Genomic DNA, 23,158 nt, shown 5'->3' with positions numbered 1-23,158 from the left:
GCATCAATTACAACATCATGGCTGCGTAGAAGAAGGATCCGGGTACTGAAATGGCCAGCCTGCAGTCCAGATCTTTCACCCATAGAAAACATTTGGCGCATCATAAAGAGGAAGATGCGACAAAGAAGACCTAAGACAGTCGAGCAACTAGAAGCCTGTATTAGACAAGAATGGGACAACATTCCTATTCCTAAACTTGAGCAACTTGTCTCCTCAGTCCCCAGACGTTTGCAGACTGTTATAAAAAGAAGAGGGGATGCCACACAGTGGTAAACATGGCCTTGTCCCAACTTTTTTGAGATGTGTTGATGCCATGAAATTTAAAATCAACTTATTTTTCCCTTAAAATTATACATTCTCTCAGTTTAAACATTTGATATGTCATCTATGTTGTATTCTGAATAAAATATTGACATTTGAAACTTCCACATCATTGCATTCTGTTTTTATTCACAATTTGTACAGTGTCCCAACTTTTTTGAAATCGGGTTTGTAAATTAAAAACACATTTATTAATATACTGACAGAAAAAAGAACAGAACGGTACGTTTTAGAGAAGATGTTTATTGCACATATCTTTTGATTATTTTATAATATTTCTTCCTATAATACAACATATAAGACGTGCATCATGCATTTGACTGATGATCCGGGAAGTGGTCACGTAACGTTAAAGACTCGGACTCGAAGACTCCGGTACAGGCTGCAGGTTTGCCTGCGGAGCTACCATTTGACAAAAGAACGAATCGAACCCGATGACTCGAGAGACGAACTAATCATTTCTCTTTCCAGTATAAGGACTCGGACCCGATGACTCGAGAGACGAACTTCATTACTGTTTCTGGTACAATGTTGCACATGCGCGGTCAACACAAAATGAACGAATCACTCGCTGAGACACTCGTTACTCCCGAGTCATGTTAAAGATTCGTTCAAAAAGAACGACCCATCACTACTACTGGTGTTGTTTGCCCTGTTTTCGAAGGAGTGATTATCCAATCAGTGTAATTAGTGGGTAATTAAAGTTTCAGGATTTACACAAGTTACTTATTGCAATGGCATTGAACTTGGAAGCTGTCTCTAAAGAGAGAAGCCAATTACACAAACCGCCTTCTCTGCTAACGACTTTTGCGCGCAAATATACGACCTGATCAATTGAGGACGACTGGATTGATATTTAATGCTAGACAGGGTGTTCGAGCTAACCTTTATTAAATCTCCGCTTTGTGAACGTCAACGGAAACAACCCAGAAGCGACACAAAGGAGACTAGCTGCGTTTAGTCAGTGTCTAGGATTGATCCCTCCATTTACTAACTCATTCTCGAATTGTCTTGTTCACATTACAGCAGACAAAAGTGGATTGAATTTTGTCTGTACAATTAGGTAACCCAAGCCTTTTCTCAAGCTCAACCATAGTGACAATCACAACTCTTTTCATCAAGTAACTAGTTTATAGTGTATAATAATATTAAAATATTGAGCGTTACGATTTCTTTCATTTATATATGAGTGGACTGTGTCCATGCCTTATGATGTCTTTGTATTTGTGGATACATTGGCTGGAGGATAATATGTTCCAGCCACCCATTTAGTTTCTGCAAACCATGTTTCTCTGTCAAGCTCATTTATGCAACAAGCCGTGCCCACACATACCTGTACACACATTTTTATCTATCGCCTAAAAAATGCACTCAAGGGAAAATAAGGCCAATTTTGTTTGAATTACTGGTTGTACTTCAAGTTCAAAAACATTTACTATTCTAAAAGCTCAAGGCAGAAATAAATAAAACAGACATAAAGGGGCACCACAGGGCCAGCCGCCACGACCACAATACACAAAACCTAATTGGTTCTTATCAGATAAATAATGCAACTGAACGGTGGAGTCAAAAGAGCAGCCCCTGTCTTCTCTCTTTGAAAGCGACCAGTGAGACATGAAGGACATGATTGAGACCGGCGGATTTGTGTGTCGGAACCAGAAATCCATTCTGGGTCAGTGATTGGTCAACAGCTGTTCTGAGACACGCATCATCACAGTGAGGGAGTCTAAGTCACTCATGTATCAACCAATCACGGCTGGCACAGGTGTACCACAGCCAATTAAACGTGGGAGAGAGAGAGAGAGAGGACGAGTTAAGCGTGAGAGAGAGAGAGAGGGAGGACAAGTAAGCGTGAGACAGGCAGATAGACATGTATAAAGAGATACTGAGTTAGCAGGAAAAACATAAATAGACCAAGAAAGAAGTCACAAGGTATGAAGGAGGGAAGAGAGAGGTGAGAAGAGAGAGAGAGAGAGAGAGAGAGAGTAATGGAAAGAGAGAACATAGCATGCAGACAGAAGAGCATCGAATGGAAACGCACTCTCGTCCAATCCACAGACAGCAGCTAATGAACCGAGAGAGAGAGAGAGAGAGAGAGAGAGAGGGAGAAACTGCCGATATAAAACCAGATTTCTGCTACCTTTGGAAACTTTCTGATATGTATTAGTCCATCAGGGAATGTTATTAGGTGATACATAGAAAAAAGAAGACGAGATTTTCTTTTGGAAAATAACATAAAAGCTCTGACAATTGGAGGCTGACACACAGCGTTTTGACCTTTGTGTTGACTCCTTTAGGATGGATGAACTCTAATGGATTTCTGATGTTTTTCCTGGGGTGGTTTGGAGTCACTGCGTTTGAGTGAAGGTAAGAGGGAAATACTTTTTCATAAGCACATTGGTTAATTTGAATGATCTCCATTGAGGATTAAACACGACTAAATGAAAAGGTCTGTTCATAACAGATTTTACATGGCTTTGTTTTGATTCACTAAAAAGAGATTTGCCTTTTAAATCATGCTAATGGAAAGCAAAATGTCATGAATATGGATTAGCACCGAATCATCTTTAGTTCATGGTGTATCAGTGCAAAACCTTTTCTGCTTGAGTGAATTCTCGTTTTGACCTGTTATTATACAATTCAACAGAACTACTGTAACCCAAACCGCTGGATACGTAATAAGGTAATTTCATCATCCCCTGCAGAAAGGTTATCTTATGCATAATTTGAATTATTACAGAAAAATGTTTGCGATATATAAAGCACTACACAGAACAGAATATACAGCACCGAATTAAAAATCACCGAATTAAAAATCACATTGTAATTTAATAAAAAGACATTGTCTTTCAAAAAAGAATTTTGAAAATTGTTATGAATAATGACTAAGAAATATTTGACTTATTTTAAGGTCGCTAATCAAATGTGTGACACTCACCAAGCTAACACCTTTCTACGAAAGGTCAGAGTTCATTGGGTTTTTTATGCTCTTTGGAAAACTATCAAATCGTGTTAGGTTTTGTGCATACTTGTTGATTTCATGCCAGCGTAAGTGTATGTCATCATTAAAGCAAAAGGCGGCTGTACCAAATGCTAAAATTGGAACTGTTAGTTCTAGAAAATATATTTTAAAAGTAAATATTTCAGTTAAACTTTTCATTCAGTATGTTATGCTGATAATATTATTTTTATAATATTTTAAAACATTTAAAATCATGTTCTCAGACTTTTGGTCCCCATAGTTTGTGTATACACAGATTAACAAATATACTGAAGTAGATCGCACGCAAAATTAAAAGAAATAAACACAAGAGAGAACAGATATGTTTTTAACAGTGTTATGTGCAACGAAGATGTTTTACTGAAACAAATGCAACTAAATCAGATATGTTCTCTCTTAAAGGAATAAAAGAACAGCTTTAGCCTGACTTCGTTCAGATTGATTAAAAATATTGTCTTTATAATCAGTGTTCACTGACCCTGTGCCCTTTCCTAAATCTAAAACTCTCATACTATTTAGACCCTCATTGAATTACTATCATGAAAGCATATAAGAGTGTTCTGAAACAATCATGAGTTTTGGAAACTATAGCAACTAATACAATTTACACATATTTACATGTGGCTGACCAGCAGGTCCACTGCCAGCTGAATTCCCCAACAGCACACCTCACTCTGTCATTTCTTTTCTCAGATGGTTTCATTCAGGTTGTTGTTTCCTCTGCTGATGGACATTCAGTGGAGCAGGTCCGACAGAACCACACTGGTGCTGTTGAGACCAGGCAGGTGACAGTATAATACGGCCAGGGCTGCCTAGCACCTGTTGCTCACCACTCACGAGCAGCTCACTAACTAATACTCTGACAACATGTCACAATTCACACAGAAAAGTATGAATCTCACGCCTCTGCTCAGCATCTGCACCGCCGTGATTAAGTCTATTAATAACTCTCTGGTGAGCGAAACTCCTGCTTACACTTTCAAACCACCAGCATAGATTTAACCAGCTTTGAGTACAGAAGAGTTTGTTATAAGAAGAATGTGGGTTGTTTGGGTGGTGAGAAAGCAGTTTTACGACTCGGGTGTAGGTCAGTGAACTGCATATAATGGCACTTGAAAAGATGGCCTGTGGTTCTATTGGTTTAAAAAAAATACGTTGAAGTACATGAAACTGTCTCCTTACCTTACCCCGATTCACAACTGTAAACTTGAAATAAAATAGAGCTGTATGGTACAATTTTGTGGTACATAAAGTACCTGCAATTTTATGTTTTAAACTGGGATGGCGATAGAGAGGCAAAAGTTGTGAATTGCAGCTTTAAAAAGTCCCTGTGAACCGGAAGTTTCCATCGTTTTTACTTCCGTATTCTGACACATTTCCGAGTGAAAAGGAATTTCAAAGGAGAAAATTAGTGGGCGTGGCTTGTGTTTTTCACTTCGAATTGATTGGATGTGTTAAAACAGCTGTCGCATTGGCATTGATTTTGAAATGAAACTGGCAGCAGACTGACAGTTGAGGGGGAGGAGTTAACGGATGCTCCGGCGAAGCCGTCTAATTTACGTCATTTGAGATGGATAGTCATTTCAGGGTGGAAGTGCATTTTCAGATTTTAACTGAAGATTATAAAGGTACATTAATTTAAAAAAAGAAAATGACCCACATTGCTAAGCTATTTACTATAAATGCTACAATATTTCATGATAAAATAAGAATGGTCATTTTTAATTTCACTGGGACTTTAAATTATTTCGTTTTTAATGTTTTATTTTCCATATTTTGTGGGCCCCCCTCGAAAACGAGATGTTTCATCTCAAGGGGTTTATCCCAATAAATAAATAAATAAATATAGTAATAATGTGTTTTGGATGCTGCAATAAATAACACTGGTATAAGTTTATACAATTCCAAGACTTCAAACAAAAAAACTGTCACTATAAATACAGTGAATATATAGAATAACTGGAAGAGATAAACTTTAAATTGACAAAGTGACATCACCTTTTAAAAAGTCACTGTCATTAAAAAAAACGTATTGGTATAGGAACATAGAAATCTGTCTTATATCGTCTTACAATTTGCTTCTCATCCAAATACATTGTCTTCAGCAAGCATCTCACATTCTTTGCATCTCGGAGATCTGCAAATCTGTGATGCAAGCAAGTTCTGTTTGGCTGTAAACAGCTTTAATGAGTCACCTATGAATCAAATATGGCCAGTTTGTCCCTGGTTCTGACCCAAAAGTAGAGACCTGTATTCTGTCATTTTTATTTTATTTTACTGTAGCATAATTTATTGTGTTAGTCCAGTTGATTTGTCCAATCTTTTTGATTTGACAAAACAAAACATGCAAAAATGAAACAAAAATTAAAGGTGCGATTTTTTTTACATTGGGCAGGTGGAGAGGGACGAGATCGAACTGGGGTTCAGATGGAGCAATCAAACCAATGAAATGAAAGCATTAAAAAATAGTTGTTGCAGTAGCTGCGGCTCACCCCTTCCAACATTTGTGATCGCGCATTGACCCCCTGGCCCTCTTTAGAAGCATATTGGCTTTTATTACATCTTTCATGTTTGGCAGTTCTCTGAGCAATTACGGGGGGTAATAATGATGGGTAAGAAACATCTGTGATTAAACGCCTTATTGCCATCTGCCACTAAAATCCACAGGTTGGTTGCTATGGTACTGTGGACAGCAAGTGGGTGGATTTTTTTTATTTATTGCCCAACCTATCCACATACCAACACCCTCTTTTCATTGTTCAGCGTGACACGCACAAAGACGTTTACATGTCAAAGAGTCTCTTGTGAAATGCAGAAAGTAGATCGGTGTGCTATTTCAGGCCCTTAGTGACGAGTGTCAACCCCCAGTCAGTTCTTTGTAGTATAAATAAGATTACATATGCCCGACTCTATTTTAAGTCATGTAGAGAACTGAGGATGAGGTCAGAAACGAGCAACCACAAACATCAGATGGTTTTCCGGAGTGACTGTGATGTTGAAGAGCAGAACATGCTTCTGGTTCAACACATTTTGACCGATTTTCCAAGCACAATTCCCTAAAAACAAAAAGGAAAGATTTGATAAGACTAACCTTCAATTCTTTTCCTAAAAGGTAAAAAAGTGGTGAAAGAAATCTTGTTCCATGCCAGACATGGATATAGAAAAACTTATCTTAGACATTGCTTTTTCATAGATCGAAAGACTTTGAGATTTGTTTAGTGTAAAGTATTAACTATTTCTTCAGTGTTTTCACCTACAGTAATAATCCCTAGGAGATATAAAAACAGACAAACATGGGACTACAGAAAAAATGAATTTTTACCATTGTTGGGTGAAATATAGACAAAACCAACCATTGTTTCAACCCATCATTGAGTACAACAACCCAGCATAAGTTCATTAATAACCCAACATTTGTTTTGCTATATTTTACCCAAAATGGGTTAATTGTTAAAATAAAGAGTTACAATTATTTCTCGTTATATCTTATTTTAGATCAGTAAATAGCACATCTTGGGGTTATGCTGTCTAGAAGAAACTCTTAGTGATTTTTCTTGGTTTATGGTTAAATTTACCTATTTGGGTGCATCTTCTGAACTTGGACTTAAACCAGAGCTGAACCCAAATCCCGGTTGAAAGGACAAGTTGTGTTGTTGGATGCCAGATCCTTAAATCCACTGAGAAGCTGAGATCAAGTAGGAAAAGGTCAATCATATCTTGTACTTCTAATCCACTCGGCACTGCCTGGCACAAAGCCGGCGGGGGATGTAAATACCTGGCACCTGGATACATTGAAGCCGGGGTACTTGATAGTAATCTTACCGTGGTGAAGAGAGTCATCTGTGTGTGTGTGTTAAAGTGTGACAGAGCTGAACTTTCTCATTCAAGAGCCATTCAAGCAGATGGTATCCAACTCACAATCGTGGACTAAAGCTAATAAAAAGCAGAGTCAAGATGGAAATCGAGGAAAGCAGATTAAAGAGAGAAAGTGGATTAAATACAGGATAAGCGTAATGTTTAATTCAGCACGACTAAAGAGTAGGCTGTAAAATATTGTTTCAAGACTTACTGTAAAAACAACATAGTGTGTATATTGTATTTAATATTTTGTCCGTTCAAAACAGTACTACCTGTTTCCAAAATTATGTGACGGATCATTTTTATGAAGCAGAGTTTTTAAAAACTGTAAATATTTTAAACATCTGTGAAATAAAACAGATTGTATATTAGCATGTTCTCAAACACAAATTATTTTGTGAATGAACCAGAAGCTGATCTGCAGTTTCTCACCCAGTCTGCATTATATCTAATCTCATCCTCCCATCATAATAATTACCTCATTTTAAAATAGGGTTGTCCTATCTTCTCTTTTTTCCATTTTCCTTATCTAATTGTCAATTTGAGGGCTAAATCGTCTGATAGATGACCTCCCACATAAGCAGCTGTGTGCAGACCACTGAAGCGTTGAGTTTATTTAGACCCCTAATGATATTTCACAGTGTGGGTGCCAACATTGTTAAAACGTTTGTAATTGGCAGAGTGGGGATCCCTTTTTTGCTTTCACATAACATAATGTATCAGTTATTGCCGTAATATCATTCCCTTCATGAGGGCATACTAGCCGAAACATAAGGCCAAATTTGCTAAATCCACTATAAGGATAATGCAAAAACCTGCATTTTATTGAGTGCAATATTCTGAAACAGTACTGTATTTAAATGAATTATTTTAGTTATGTTTAGGGTTGCGTATTGAAACCCGGTGCCAATATGTTTTTTTAATCTGACTGCATGTATAGGCATACTTATTGATTATAATGTCGGTTTTTAAAATAATGCACATATAATGAAGCCAAGAAGGCTCTCTGTAAATTGACTTAATCTGTTGATATATTCAACGCATTTCCTGCCCCTATTTAATACAACTATGGTGAGCATTTAGTTGTAGCTGGAGGTTAAACAGTAAACACTATAACATCTATCTAGCAATGTTTGTGTCTAGCAATGTTTGTGTCCATGCTCATTTCACATTCACTTAAAACTTTAATTGTGAATTTGTTGTGTATTTTGGGCGGGGTGTAAATGATCGAAACGGGACTATAATAACAGGACAAGGACAAAGATTAACTACACTTAAACAAGACTAAAGTTAACACGTGACATAATTTACAAATGCCTACACTAGACTAAACTTGACAAGACACAGGAACTCACCATACAATCACAATGAACCAGCACAGGACAGAAACACAGGGGCATTAAAAAGGGATCAAATCAAGAGGGGAACAGGTGCAGGGCATGAAATCATTTACAAGCAATAATGAGGAAACGAGGGGGCGGGGACAAAGACGAGACCAGAGAGAGTACATGAGATGTCAAAACAAACAATGGCATGTCTCTCTCTACACAAAACATGAGGCTCTGCCATGATCCTGCCACAAGACCAAGAAAGACATGACATGATGAGGCAGAATCATGACAATTTTGTTCTTTAATGTCATCCACCGGTGTTTTGTGGCTCTTTTTGAAAAGTATCGATTTAGGCACTGTTTAGGTACCGTTTTAAAAGTATCGATTTGGCACCGGTATTGGAAAAAATCCAAACGATACACAACCCTAGTTATGTTTTATTTTTATTAAGTATTATTATATTATGAATATTCTTTTTGTGCAAACACCACCTTCATACCACAATGAAAGTCATTATGAGTACTTTATTCTTAAAAGTTTGCACTATTTTTCTAGTGCAGTTAATGCTATTGTGTTTGTACAAATACTGTAAATTGTGATGTAAATTCCCCTATAATGCCAGAATTGTTTAGCTCAGATGTAAATTGGCCTTTTCTCTTACAAATCTTAATTGTGTTGAACGTTAAAAGGCCACATGAGAAAAAGAGAGAGAGGGGGAGGAAAAGAGATGTGAGAGGCTATAAATAATTCACCAGTTGATCTGGAAGATTTAAGACTTGAAAATCAATGACCAAGATCTCGCAGAAGGGCAATTTTCTTAAAGCCTTAATGGTGGATGAAGAACATTAGATGGTCTGCAATCATATATCTATCAGCCATCACCTCGGTTTTGTATGGATGTTAGAGTTGTTTAACAAAGCAAATGGGCGCTGACACCCAAGCTTTTGTCGATTACGTCAGATGTTTTATTAGCCTTTAACACGGCACTGTGTCTATCAGCGATAACTGATAGAAATAAAATATAATCCTACAAATATCTACATACAAGATTATGAGTACAGTTTCTTTTTGATAACAGGAAGTTGGGGTGGACAAATGGCTTATTCATTTTATTTCAATACCCAATAGCTCCTAAGGCTAATGCACACTCCAACAAAAACCAACAAACTCCAACACCAACATTCAAGATTCTCATTCACATTGATCCAACAAACACCAGCAGGGGTTTAACTCTGATCCTACAAATACACTTGTTGGAGTTTGTTGGATCAGTATGAATGATCCTCTTGTCAAAGCATGAAGGATTGCGAAGGACTTTTAATGAAAAACTAAACTATAGATTTAATGTCTGGGTTTTTAAATAATTAAGGTAAATAACATGTAGCGTTGGCGTTAACACAAGGATAAATCATTGATTAACAGCCTCTGAGCACACAGTAGGTCTATCTTTATATTATATCTGATATTTTACCTTTAAAAATCAATTCACCCAGTGGGAAAATGAATGTGATTTTTACTTGGAGAACCCAACTGTTTTGCTCCATTGCTAGTCTGGAATAGATCACAGTAAAAGTAACATATTAGTTATATAATGTTGGTTAAATTGTGATTTATCATTTTTTCATACAAAGAATTATACAACACTGATGTCTGATGATTTAACATGATCCTGTTTTCCCGCTGCACATACACTCAATCAAACACATGCACAATCTCATGCTCAATTGCCTCCTTTAAAACCTATCATCTCTTCACCTTCGTGTGGAGATTTTATTGTTGCTGTGAATGACCCTCTTTCATTGCTCGGCTTTCTCCTTCAGCATTTTTCTGTACGACCCCGTTGTCATAAATCTTCCAAAAGACATTTAGCCACACAAAGAAAACGCCACAGGCCATCACCCGATCTACCATCTCTGAACACCTCGCATGAATCAAATCGTTTAAGGTTGAGAAACTCTTTCTGTCAGACATAAAAAGACAAACATCTCAAATAGTGAGACATTGCCCGGCGACATTCAGTCTGGTTCACTCTTGCCTGCTGCAATTTAAAAATAAATTGACAAAAGACATCTAACCTTTTACTACTAATTAAATCTTAATCTTACATTTAAACTATGCAAAAGTTTTACTTCGTTACTGTTCGTGGATGGCACAGAAGTTCACAAAAGCTTGGCGAGCTTTGATTAGCTCAGAGCAAATCACTATACTAAAGTGATGAAGGCAGCAATTACCTTGATCACTTTTCATTGTTCCGTTATGATGGAATATAGCTGTTCTGAACCGTTCTGTCTATAATTAAAGCCGGCTGTCACCGCTACAGAGGGAAACTGGATGTACTTGAAGGTGACACCATTTTTGAAACTAAGAAAGGGAACTATGTATTGGCTCGACAGCCATGAACAACAAGGAGAGAGAAATAAATGCTCCAGTGATATCGAAGACGCAACACATACAAACAGATGTAACTGAATGGCAATCAATGAAAAAGCTTTAGTCTAATTCATTTCATTATTGGTCAGATAACTAATCAAACTATTTGCAATGAATTCTATACACGTCAATATTTGCTAAGTAAAGATCCTACTATGACCATTACATTATTGCAGATGTGTAAAGCAATAGACTAAAAGTAAACAAAAGTAGTCGATATAGTGACTATTTACATATCACTACACAAAAACGACACTGGCCTACAGTCCACAGCGATCAATGTTTCAAACAGGTACCTGTATATCTTAGGGGGCCATTCACAAAGGACGCAAAATTATGAGATTTATGCACAGGTAATGGAAAACAATTAAATACGCTAGCTTTCTTGTTTGAACTATTTTGAATAATTGTTGTATTTAATTTACATGTTAAATTGGCAGCCCCGATAGTAAAATGCACACGCACACTTTGAGAAGGTCAAACGAAATGAAGCCTCAAAAGGACACTTCCGCTTATGGGATAAATATTAAAATCATTCCACCTTTACTGAAACAACCTTTCTGCTTTCTGCATGAACTTAATCCCCATAAAACGCCTCAATAGGCTCCCGTGCGCAAAATCAAACAGTTCATGCTTGAAGGTGGAGCATAATGAGATGCAACCTTCTAAGTCTGTATGCTCCAGGGCAGACGTCTATGTGACAACGACATTCAGGCTTAGGAGATTATTCACCGTGTCCTCTGTCAACATACAGACAGGAACTATTTGTGCTTCCGCAGGTTTCGCAGATGGACATTGTTGGACAGGAGAGAAGCGGGTGTTGATGGTTATGTTATCAATGTGCCCCATATGAAACGTTACGGTCTGATAACCTAACACCAGTGTGTGCTAGTAGGGGTTTTTCTTGTCTTTTCCCTGCTGTTTCCATTACCCAGCGATGTCCTGCTTCGGATGACATTTACAAGCAGAATGCAGGGTACGAGAACAACGGGGATAGATTATCACACTGTTAAAACGGCAATTAATTAAATGTTCTTGTTCGGGCTTAGTTAGGAAGACATATTATTTTAAGTTAGCATAAATCTATTTTTAAAACATTAAATGAAGGGTTATTTTCAAATCCAGTCAACATTCAGAATGGCGAATGTTGGCTGAACTAATTAAGTCAAATCTAGTCCATATATGGACTTAAGACAGCTATACTGTACAGGCCTATTTCATGCGTTGCGCAGTAAAATGCCTATAATACTGTTATTCGGTCATGAAATGTAGTTTTAAGAGTTGTTCAGGCGAGAATGTATCTGTTTTAAGTTCAAATATGCAGTCGGTTAATAAAGATAGCGTCTATTTGAAAATTTGCTCGGACGCTTTCGGAGAGTGAGCTCCAGGTGACCACCGGGCGTTCAGTGCTCATGTACCCCGCCTAACGCAGCCTCACCTCGTACAAATGCTTCTGAAATTTATCGCTGGCTCTGATGTCTCTGAGGCGTCCACATATCTGAACACCACACAAGAGTAAAAATGCGAATTATGATGAAGACTTTTTTTACTTCAATTGCTAGTTTTACAATAATACAATGATAGGATCAGCTATTTAACAATCTATTAACCTACAGCAGTCAGGAACTGATCAGAATGAGAAGTACATCATACAAAGTATATTCTGTTCTTATTGTTGATTAATTTAGACGTCAAAATGGCAATTAAATCTTGCCTCGTATTTACTTTTAAGTATACCTTCCAAACTTTTTAAACAAATTATAAAATTTGACGGCTTCGACTATGCCAAACTTACACTAGGATAAGTCTGTCCTTTTCTAACTATCAGGTCAGTCACATGCATAGATGATGATGATGCCTATATAAAGCAGCAGAGAAAATTCAATTATCACCTTTCTTTTCCACCAGCTATATCAGAATGTACGAATGAGGTGTTGAATCTTTAAACATGGCCACCGTGCACCTCGATGGAGAGACTCGTGCACGCTTCCAGAACATGCAGTCTGACGTCAGACGACGCTACATCTTGTACAAACCTCCACGAAACACTTCGTTTGTGACATTTTCAAGGTACGAACTTTGGCTAGACTTTGTCAAACTTGGATTAGAGAGAGAATGAAATGGAGGAGGCGAAATGTAGCTATAAATGTCACTTTTGATAGATCAGTGAGACGTGATTGCGCAAACAACAAACAAATATGAAAGAAACACGAGAGATGACAAATGGGAAGAGAGTATATTACTGTCAAAGAAAAATGACATGCCATATGTAGGCCACATGAATGCACAAAACAAGCATACGAATGTCTTTTAAATAAGGTGACTCATTCACTGTTTCATCATGCCATCATTTGTCCTTGAAACACATGCACAGGAATACAAACACATACATTAGCATGCATTATATACACAAAACCCCATTCATCTTCATAAACATACCACGCTACTTGACGTCAATCTTTTTTCTCTCCAATTGCCCGATGTCCTCTACACAGATGTTGAACCCGGGTTGGCAGCAGAACCTTCGGGCACAATGGTCAATGTGACGCCTAGTACAGACCCACTGACGGCCCGTGAGGGGTACAACTACCTCGCCTTAATATGCGGCGTGCCTCTTATCCTCATCATCATCTTAGGGAACGTTCTAGTGTGCCTCAGCGTGCTAACAGAACGGTCCCTCAAAACCGCAACCAACTACTTTATCGTCAGCTTGGCTGTGGCCGACCTCCTGCTGGCGGTGCTGGTCCTACCGCTTTACGTCTACTCTGAGGTAAACACTGATATGTTTTTGTGGAAGTCTGGAGTTTATCCAAAGGGAATTACAGTGCATTTAACTGACAGTCTCCCTGGAGCAAATGGGTTTTAGTGCATTGCTCAAGGGCAAAATCATGATTCACGGACTTTCCATCAATACATTTGTACTTGCAACCTTTAGGTTATACTGCAGATATAAATTCATTTAGACTACCTTGGCATTAACCACACCTTACCTTGGGACTAAAACCGCATTTGTTTCGTGTTTTTGTTTCCAAAGTTCTCATGAATCTCATTAGTATTGTTTGTGAAATGATTCCTGATGCACTTCAGTGAGTTGTTTCCCTAAGAAACCTCCTTTCTTTATTATAGTGTACATCACAAAGGATTTGGTTGGTTGAATGAATTCAACTTTTAATTTCAATCAGTTAAAAACCCAGAGTGATAAACACCTACCATCTGGTCCCATTAACACTAGATAATGATGTAAGATGACAACTGCGACCTTGAATGTGACGTTAAAAGTTGAGTTTTGTTGTAGTGATGAAAACTCATTTTGAACTTGAAGTTTGAATTGACAAAAACAGCTCTAAAATGAATTTACACATAATAAAGGCATTTCTTACTTAGTATTTTTATCTTGTTTACCAATACAATTGTCAAAAAATGATTTAAGATGCATTTACTTGAGAAGCAAAATGACATAAGTCTTGATTTCCTGAAAAAAGTATCAAAATTCAGCGAGTTTATGCTTAAAATAAGCATAAATATCTGCCAACAGGATGAAAAAAATAAACTTGTATTAACTTAATTAAATTGGGTTGAAACTTGAATTAAGTAAATTCTTCTTATCTCGTTAGCAGATATTTTTGCTTGTTTTAGGCACAAACTAGCTGAATTTAGATTTTTTTTACAGAAAACACGAGTCTTCATTTAAGATTTATTAGACAAAATACTAAGAAATTCCTTTTTTGCTGTGCAACTTTTTAATGTGTTAAGATTGTTGATAAAACTGTAATACAATCAAGTACATCGAACATACTACCAGTCCATTTTAACATTTGCGAGGACAGTTATTATAGTACTTTTTCACAGTAAAATCCCAGTGGAACGCTCATACTCTTTGTGTACTATTTGCATATTTATTCATTTTTTGGTTATTATGAACCAATCATGTCTGAAAAAGATGATGTTCTTGATTCAACGAGTCAGTGCTGATTTGAGACTCCTTATACTGATTCAGTCAGATTCACGATTGAATAATGTTGTTCTTGTTGTTTTACAAATAAGCATTTCCTACCGCATTGGATTATGCAGTTTTGTTAGGGCAGGTGTGGATTAGTGTGTATCCTGTTGTCTTACACCATCTCTCTCTTTTTTAGTTCTTGGGAGGCATATGGACACTGAGTATGTATATCTGTGATGCCCTAATGACGATGGACGTGATGCTGTGCACAGCCTCTATTTTGAACCTATGTGCGATTAGTGTGGACAGGTGAGAAACACACCTGCACACCCACTGTCTATTAAAACTAACTCAAACTTTAACACAAACATTTGTGTTGGATACCTGACCCAGCCTCATAATCCTACTGCCACATGTCACGAGGAAGATGTTTACATCCAGAACTTAGTGAAAACCATAAATTGGTTTGCTGGTGCAGGTAAAAGATATGCTTCAGGCCATGCATTCACGATACACTTCATCAGTCTTTAAATCGGCAGCTCTGCTCTGTGCATTTCAAGATTCATACAACGAACCTCAACCCAGTGCTAATGTGTGCTTGTTCGTTCAGTGGGATGCTAATGAAACCGCAGCTCCCGTTTGCGCTCCTGCACGACATGGGGCTGAATATCATTTATCACACTGCAGCAAGCAGCCCCGCATCCATTAACAATATACAGCGACTTCAAGAGGTCTCAGACCGAGGCAAAGCAGGGGTCACCCTGTCTTTCAAACACACACAAAAACAAAGAGAGACCGTCTCTCAAGATAAAACAAAGGTTTGCGTTTTGAAAGGATGTAGGTAATTAAAAGGATGAATCAGACTTATGAAGTCTCATGCAGTTTAAAATGATTGCGCTAAAATCTTCCGTTGCCGCAGCAGGTCACTGTGATTAAATATTAAACATGCATACAAAACGTGTTTTAAGGGGTTGTCAATCACAATTTTATGCATTGATATGAGCTTGCAGGAATAGAATTTAAACTGCAGTAAAAGCAAACTTATAAGGAAGAATAAACCTTGAATTATGCATTAAATGAATCAACATCAATGATATTCGTTGGTTAACATGGTATGATTTTTTTGTTTGTTAAGTTTAACCAAACCTCTTTGTGTCTGTTGCAGGTACATAGCAGTAGTGGTTCCTCTGAAGTACAACAGAAACCAGTTTAGCATTCGTCAGCTGGCTTTGATAACAGCCACCTGGGTGCTCTCTCTGGTTGTCGCCAGTCCCGTCATATTTGGCTTAAACCAGGTGCCTAACAGAGACCCTCACGTGTGTAAACTAGAGGACAACCAGTTTGTGGTCTACTCCTCCATCTGCTCCTTCTTCGTACCCTGTCCGGTCATGCTCCTCCTGTACTACTGGATGTTCAGAGGTCTAAAGCGCTGGAGCTCCGGGCGTAGCCGCTCAAACTTCCACCGGGCCCCCAGGGGGCATAGTAGCCTGTCGTTGAGGCTGGGAGGAGCTCTTCAGAAGGAAAAGGGCGGAGTGAGGGAAAAGGTGGCGTACCTCATGCCCGGAGGTCTCAGTCCTACATCTCTATCCACCACTCCGACTACTCCAGTCTCCTTAACTAGTCCAGTTACCCTTACTACAGAAGAGCAGGGTCAGACTCCAGCGGCAGAAAGTGACCCCATGACCACCCAGATGGACAGTATATCTGATGCGGAGAATGCTGAGAGGCACACGGAGGATGAAAGCGGGCGAGAGAACGGTGTGGGGAAGAACCATCGGGGGCATACGGGGCGACGCCATAGCAAGAGCAACAGGGTGAGCCGACGAGAGCGGAAAGCTATGAAGGTGTTGCCTGTAGTTGTGGGTATGTATATACTATTTGTATTCATACTGTTTTCATACTGAGTCTAATTTCCACAAATAGATAACTGTTTTTAACAAATCTCAAAAACATGTTTTTTATTATGTATTCCAATTAATATCAAACTGCAGTTGGGTTACTATTAAGGAATAATAACAAATACACAATAAAATACAATAAAAACATAATATAATAGGATCATAAAAAACATGATTTTGAAATGTTTTAAAAGAGTTATGTTTTTTCAAAAACAAAACGAACTTATTTAGTTTGATTGCAGTTTGATTAATAAACTATTTTATTAAAATGTATTCATATCTTAATAATATTTAGTCATATTTTATTTATATTTAAACCATTAATATGTAATATTAATAAAACTTTTATTTTATATTTTTAGTCTTCATGGTTATGTGATTTTGTCATTTTATTGTTTATTTTTTAAATTGCTATGTAAGTTTATTTTATTTTTATTTTAAGCTTATTTTAGTGTATTGCTGGGGCAAAATTTCTAAAGTTTTTCCAAATAATATTTAGCCTGATATATTTTATTCTCCTTAGTGTTTTATATCAATTTTGTTTTATTTCAATTAACAGAAATATATGAATGGTTCTAGTTTCAGTAAACTATAATAACCTTGGGCTGACCTAGGAAGTATCAAAATGTAAGTATGCACACATTGCTGAGTGTGTCGCACCACGATTAGAGCTTTCCGTAAAACAGGCATATGCAAATATACATAAAAGGATACGGTCTGCAGTCCTGTTTGTAGTCATCCACTCATGTGGTAGATATAGCACGTAATGTTGTGACTGTTCGTTTATGCGAAAATAATTCATCATGAATAAATGCATGAGCGAAAAAGAAAACCAAATGACAGCCGTCGGTGGTCAGCCGTGACGAAAAACGCAGCTAAAATGTCATGCACAGCAATATATAAAAACTTTCAATGCTTTGGCGTGACACCTTCTGCTCTTGGATTATTAACATGAGAATTGCTTTTCAGACGTATTCTTTAAAGTAAAAAACACATATGGCTGTTTCCAGGGAAAAAAAGTGCTGTGAACAAAACATATGATTGCCATTGTTTCTTGAAGCTTATACAGAGTAATATTCTAATATGAGATCAGTGTGGTGCAGTACAACAGTGTAAATAAAGAAATACAAAAATGAAAGGGTAATTAACACTTTTATTGAAGTGCCCAGTGAGCAGACATGTTGGATATGATTTGCTCTTTTGCAGACTGAAGTCTGTTTTGTCTGGTCTAGCCAGACTTTTTATTGTGGCTCAATGGTCTGGTACTTTATGTGCCTTAAACTGGACATGAACTGCCCACTTATACAGAAAAAGCTGTTTGACCGACATTATACCAATACATATGACTCTTTAAAAAATGAAGTATACCTAATATTTATTTTAATAAGTATACATAAGTAAAGCTCAAGCATATCTTTAAGGATAATTTATGTATACTACAGTAATATCAATGTACTTGTAGTATATTTGTGTACTATATTTAAGAGTAGTATTTCAATAATATTTGGGACCTTTAAGTTTATAAAAGTATACTTTTAAATATCAGTACGTAAAGGGTAAAGGTAAAACATTTTTTTTGTAATGCAACTATACAATGGGTATGCTATACTGCACATTTTTTAGTTTATGAAAGTACACTTTGAAGTATACTGTACTCTCAGTAAACTAATTTTTAAAGTTGTCAATAAAGCAAGTATACTTATAGTTTTCTGTTAAATAAACTGAACATTAGACTTTATATAATTACTAGAACATGTACGTTTATAAGAAATTACGTGAAACTTTCTTAATAGGCTGCTGAATCAAAAAAAGTAATCCAAGTATGCTTGGGTTACTTGATTATACCTTAATATGTTTTGGTCAAAAGATGAGTACAAGAAAAGGCCAAATATATTGGCTTTTCTGATCAAATAAATTGCCAATTTAAGTCAGCTATACCTAACGTATAAATGTGATTTTAAGTATATTTCTGAGAAGGTCATGATGTACATGGAAGTTTTGTGTTAGGCTGAATAGGTGGAATAAACATGCATTAGACGGCTATAGACTGCGCTGGGCTCGTTATAGTGCAGGGGTCGGCAAGCTTTTTGACATGGCGTGCCGTTTAAATTTTTTCTTGGTAATCACTGTGCCGTATCAAAAAAATTCTCTCAATATAATTATTCGGAATATATAATCTGCTCACCGTAACATTAGAATCATTTTTGAAGAACAATTATATTTTTGAGGAAAAAGCATAGAACATCGAATAGGACTTATACCTGTATAAGAAATGGTGATAAAATATTTTTTTTTCACATTTGTTTGATAACAGTTGTATTATCTTAACTACAATGAGTCAATGTTACGGAAGTATTTTTAGTCATGGTAAAAATGTAGTTCACTAATGTTAACAAATAAAACCTTATTGTTTTCTGTGACGGTACACACACCAGCTGCGCAATGTTGGTGGCGCACAGCAACAGGTCTGGACTCTGCTCAAAACCCTGCTGCACCTTTTTGTACAAATGAACCTCATCATAGAGACTGCAAGATATATTGATCTGTTTGGGAATAACGAAAAAAACAGCGCATTAATACAAAAAGTTACTCAACTACTACTATTACTACTATTTGTTACTCAATTCTACCACAATAATAGCAGACACAGAACAACAATAACGGATTTACCAACGTGATATAGAGCCTATTGATTAAATAACATTCAAATACCACATATTGTTTAATAAAAATGAAGTAAAAATACGTAAAAATTGGTCCAACTTGCATCAGGAGTAGACTTTGAACTTGAGCTTGTGCATACAGAATGTACGTGTCCGGTGTGCCATACCTGTGAGCTGTTCTTGTTGGGATGCGCCGTGCAATGCGTCTTGTGTGTTTTTAAAACATTGTTTACAGGCAGATTTTGTGGTGCATCTTATCTCAGTGATCTTCTCGTGTTTAGTTTCAAAGTAAGGTTGGTATGGCAACTTTGAGTGCATACAGACTGACCTCTTTAAAAGATTGTGCGGCACCATTTCCTCGATCAGCACCTGGCTGTGCGCCAACTGCATGAGCGCTAACGCCTGATGTGACAACTATAACTAAACATGATTATAATGATTAATATGTAGTTTGTCCTAGGAACTCGAACTGGGCTTAAACATTTTCGCAAACTAAACAAATAATATTAGTTTTGGAATTAATATAACATTTAACTGCATGTCCTTGGCGTGCCGTTGATTTCCTTTCAGCGTGCCAATAGTAGGTTGCGGACCCCTGTTGTAGTATATTGTAACAACATTTAGATGTATGCATTTGTACAATGATGTACAGTGCATTCAAGGTTCAGTTTTAACAGTATGTGTGTTTCCTGGGCAGTGTTGGGTGTAACTAGTTACTAAGTAATTAGTTACTGTAATTTAATTACTTTTCCCTTGATAAGTAAAGTAAGCGATTACTCTTATTTTTTCTGTAATTTAATTACAGTTACTTTTGATGTAATTAAACTAAATACTTTGTGTAATATATGTGTGTGTAACAGTGGAATTGACATCAACATTCAAAGTCTAACTTTAAAATCTGCGCTTTAATGTATAATTCTCACATTTGTAATAGTTTGGTCAGTTAATAATACTACTTTATGTAGTTTAATATTATTTATTTGAATGAATTAAAAGAGCCCTTTCATGCCCATCTTTGAATCAGTTAACTAATCTAGGTTGATGTAGGATATAGAAAGTAATTAGTAATAAGTAACTAAATACTTTTTGGAGAGAGTAATTTGTACAGTAATCTATTGAATATGTAATTAGTAACTAGTAATTAATTACTTTTCAGAGTAACTTACCCAACACTGTTCCTGGGTATCAAAACATTTGCACTGCTAACACAATGCTCTATAAGCTACATGACGGGAGAAGGTGTGTCAACTCCTAAACCTGCCCTTCTCCTCCCCAGGTGTTTTTCTCGCTTGCTGGACTCCCTTCTTTGTGGTCCATGTAACTAAGGCGCTGTGCAAGTCATGTGACATCGGGCCGACGCTGATCAGCGTGGTCACGTGGCTGGGTTACGTCAACAGCGCTGTCAACCCCATCATCTACACCGCATTCAACGTGGAGTTCAGGAATGTCTTTTACAAACTGCTTTTTTGTCGCTCCTGAGGGTGAGCGGTCTTTCAGCTGTCTTCGGAGGATTGCTGTATGGAAGATAGGGATTTTCACTACTCATGACAAAATACACAAATCCACGTACTGAAAGATCACACACCTTTTTGATCTAAGCACACAATGGTCTTAAACGAAAGGATTAATCGAAAGAAAGAAACCAAACGTTAATGGATCTCTGGACATGGCCAGCACTGGAGAATGTGCCATTGAAGAAAACTGATGCCTTAGTTCACTAAACTTTTCTTGTAAAATCGTTTCGTGAATACACCAGATAACAGAAAACTGTTGATTTCATAGCCCATAGGCATAAAAAATGTGAAAATGTCCACATTGTGAATATCAGTGTTTTTGGTATGTGATTGATATCAGTGTTGATTTCATGATACTGTATTTCAAATGGTCGTGTTCTTTCTTATCCTATTTTGAAGGCGTTTGTGAATCGATTTGCAGATTGGACAGGCAGCTTTTTGTGTTGGTATAGAAGCAAGATGACACATTTAGATCGTTCGATTGACCAGGTAAGAACTGAATAGGACATTTTTGTGTTACTGTCTCAAAAAAGGTATTTCACATTTTTAATCCATGTTTGTGAAAAGCATTTTAACTCAAGATTGTATGATAAAAAAAGCCTAAAAGAATTTGTAGCGTATATTCTGATTTAATGGAAAAGGAATGTCAAGCTGAGCCCCTGTCTCACGGTGTAGTGTTTACTGTATACGGCATATTTGGAAAATGTAGTGGGTCATATGGGTATTCTATGCATACAGACAGTTTGGTACACAGTATACTCAGGACACAGTCTTGAACACAGCCATTGACTCGTAATGGTGAGATTTGTTAATATTATACTGATAAGTTAAAGCTAAAAGGAACCCTGTATAACTATGAGTATGACCTGTGCAGTTTAAGGACCACTTTGCTTGTTGAGAACGAGTGCCTGATTTATCAAACTAAACAAAAATACATTTTAACCCAGAGAACCTTTAAACTCTGTTAGTTTCAAAAAAGTGACTTTAAGCAGTTTAGAAAATGCCACGTGGGTTCAGACAACCGAAGAATGTGCCAACTGCTGGAGGTGTATACAGTGTAATGATTCCAAATCCAATGGATGCCTTTTTCTTCCCGAGTGCAAACAGTCTGCCAGTTTAATTCTTTTGCAAGTGTCATTCACAAAACATGTAGATGTGTAGTGTTGAGAATCATTGCAGTGGGGGATTGTGGGTACATTCTGTATGGCATTATAGTAATTGTGCTTCTAAGAATTGGTGTTGTAAAAATGAGTATTAATGTTATTGTACAATATCATTGGTGCATCTGTCACTTTTTGGAGATGTGCATGTTTTTGTCCTGCCTAAATTGTACGAATACAAAAATAAACATACAAAATGGGTTGGGTTGGTACATCTGAGACCACATTCAAAACCAAAATAATTTCATTTCATTAACTACAAACTAATAAAAGAAACTGTGTAGGGCATGAGTGCATGTTGTCATTAAAGCAATTGTGGGACATACAAAATGTTATAATGATAATAACATGATTGAAAAGTGTTTACCAGTAAAACCAATAGTAATTTCTAAAACCCTATATATAAATATCAATGAGTGCGTTTACATATATAGTCTTACTCCGGTTATGCTTAATAAGCTGTTAAAGGTGTAAGGTCATGTAAACGCGTAAAACAGTTTTCTCTTATGGCGGAAAGCTCATAAACGGCGTAAGCAAAACCCACTCGGCAGAGGTAGTTTTTTGCCCATTACTTCGATTTCGCGCTGCATGTAAACGCCTTTACCGGTTTTCTCTCAGTTTTGTTTATGTGCACATGTCTGACAGCGCAATAGTAAAAGTCCCAAACGGAAGTAATAGTAAAATAACACTTAAAAGTCCGCTCTCGAATCATAAAGTTGATGTAGAAACGTCAAAATGAAGAACTATTGTTGAATATGCAGGTACTGCGGACACGAGAAGAGATATAAAAATACAGCTTATGATGGTTTTCCCGCTGCATTTTTAATTACTAAACAGACTATCGGCGATGACCTCAGTCGCCACTGCACGCGAGAAACCCGGCAAGTCTCAAACTTCCATGTAAACGCGGTTTTCTGCGTAGCCGGTTTATTACTATGCGTGAAAACAGAGGAGAATCTTTTTAAGCTGATTTTTGATAGATATCTGTTTATTTTGTGCATGTAAACGCACTCATTGTGCATTACCAAGGCAGGTTTTTGAA

General features: G+C 37.0%; 1 protein-coding gene across 2 annotated transcripts; it reads left to right on the top strand.

The window, feature by feature from the left end:
* The first annotated feature begins 2,212 nt into the window (after positions 1-2,212).
* drd4-rs (dopamine receptor D4 related sequence) lies at positions 2,213-22,366 on the top strand. 2 transcript variants are annotated; one of them, XM_057324001.1, is made up of 7 exons: positions 2,213-2,688; positions 12,850-13,011; positions 13,437-13,711; positions 15,078-15,190; positions 16,047-16,744; positions 17,339-17,406; positions 20,719-20,819. In XM_057324001.1, the coding sequence occupies exons 3-6, from the start codon at positions 13,475-13,477 to the stop codon at positions 17,356-17,358; spliced, it is 1,068 nt and encodes a 355-aa protein (XP_057179984.1). In that variant the 5' UTR covers positions 2,213-2,688; positions 12,850-13,011; positions 13,437-13,474; the 3' UTR covers positions 17,359-17,406; positions 20,719-20,819. The 2 variants fall into 2 exon arrangements, with proteins under 2 accessions (XP_057179984.1, XP_057179983.1); XM_057324000.1 differs by lacking the exon at positions 17,339-17,406 and having other exon boundaries at positions 2,214-2,509; positions 2,619-2,688; positions 20,719-22,366.
* The last annotated feature ends 792 nt before the right edge of the window (positions 22,367-23,158 follow it).

Source organism: Triplophysa rosa, linkage group LG24 (assembly GCF_024868665.1).
Source record: "Triplophysa rosa linkage group LG24, Trosa_1v2, whole genome shotgun sequence".
Classification (NCBI taxonomy): domain Eukaryota; kingdom Metazoa; phylum Chordata; class Actinopteri; order Cypriniformes; family Nemacheilidae; genus Triplophysa; species Triplophysa rosa.
This window is presented reverse-complemented; position numbering and strand designations above follow the sequence as displayed.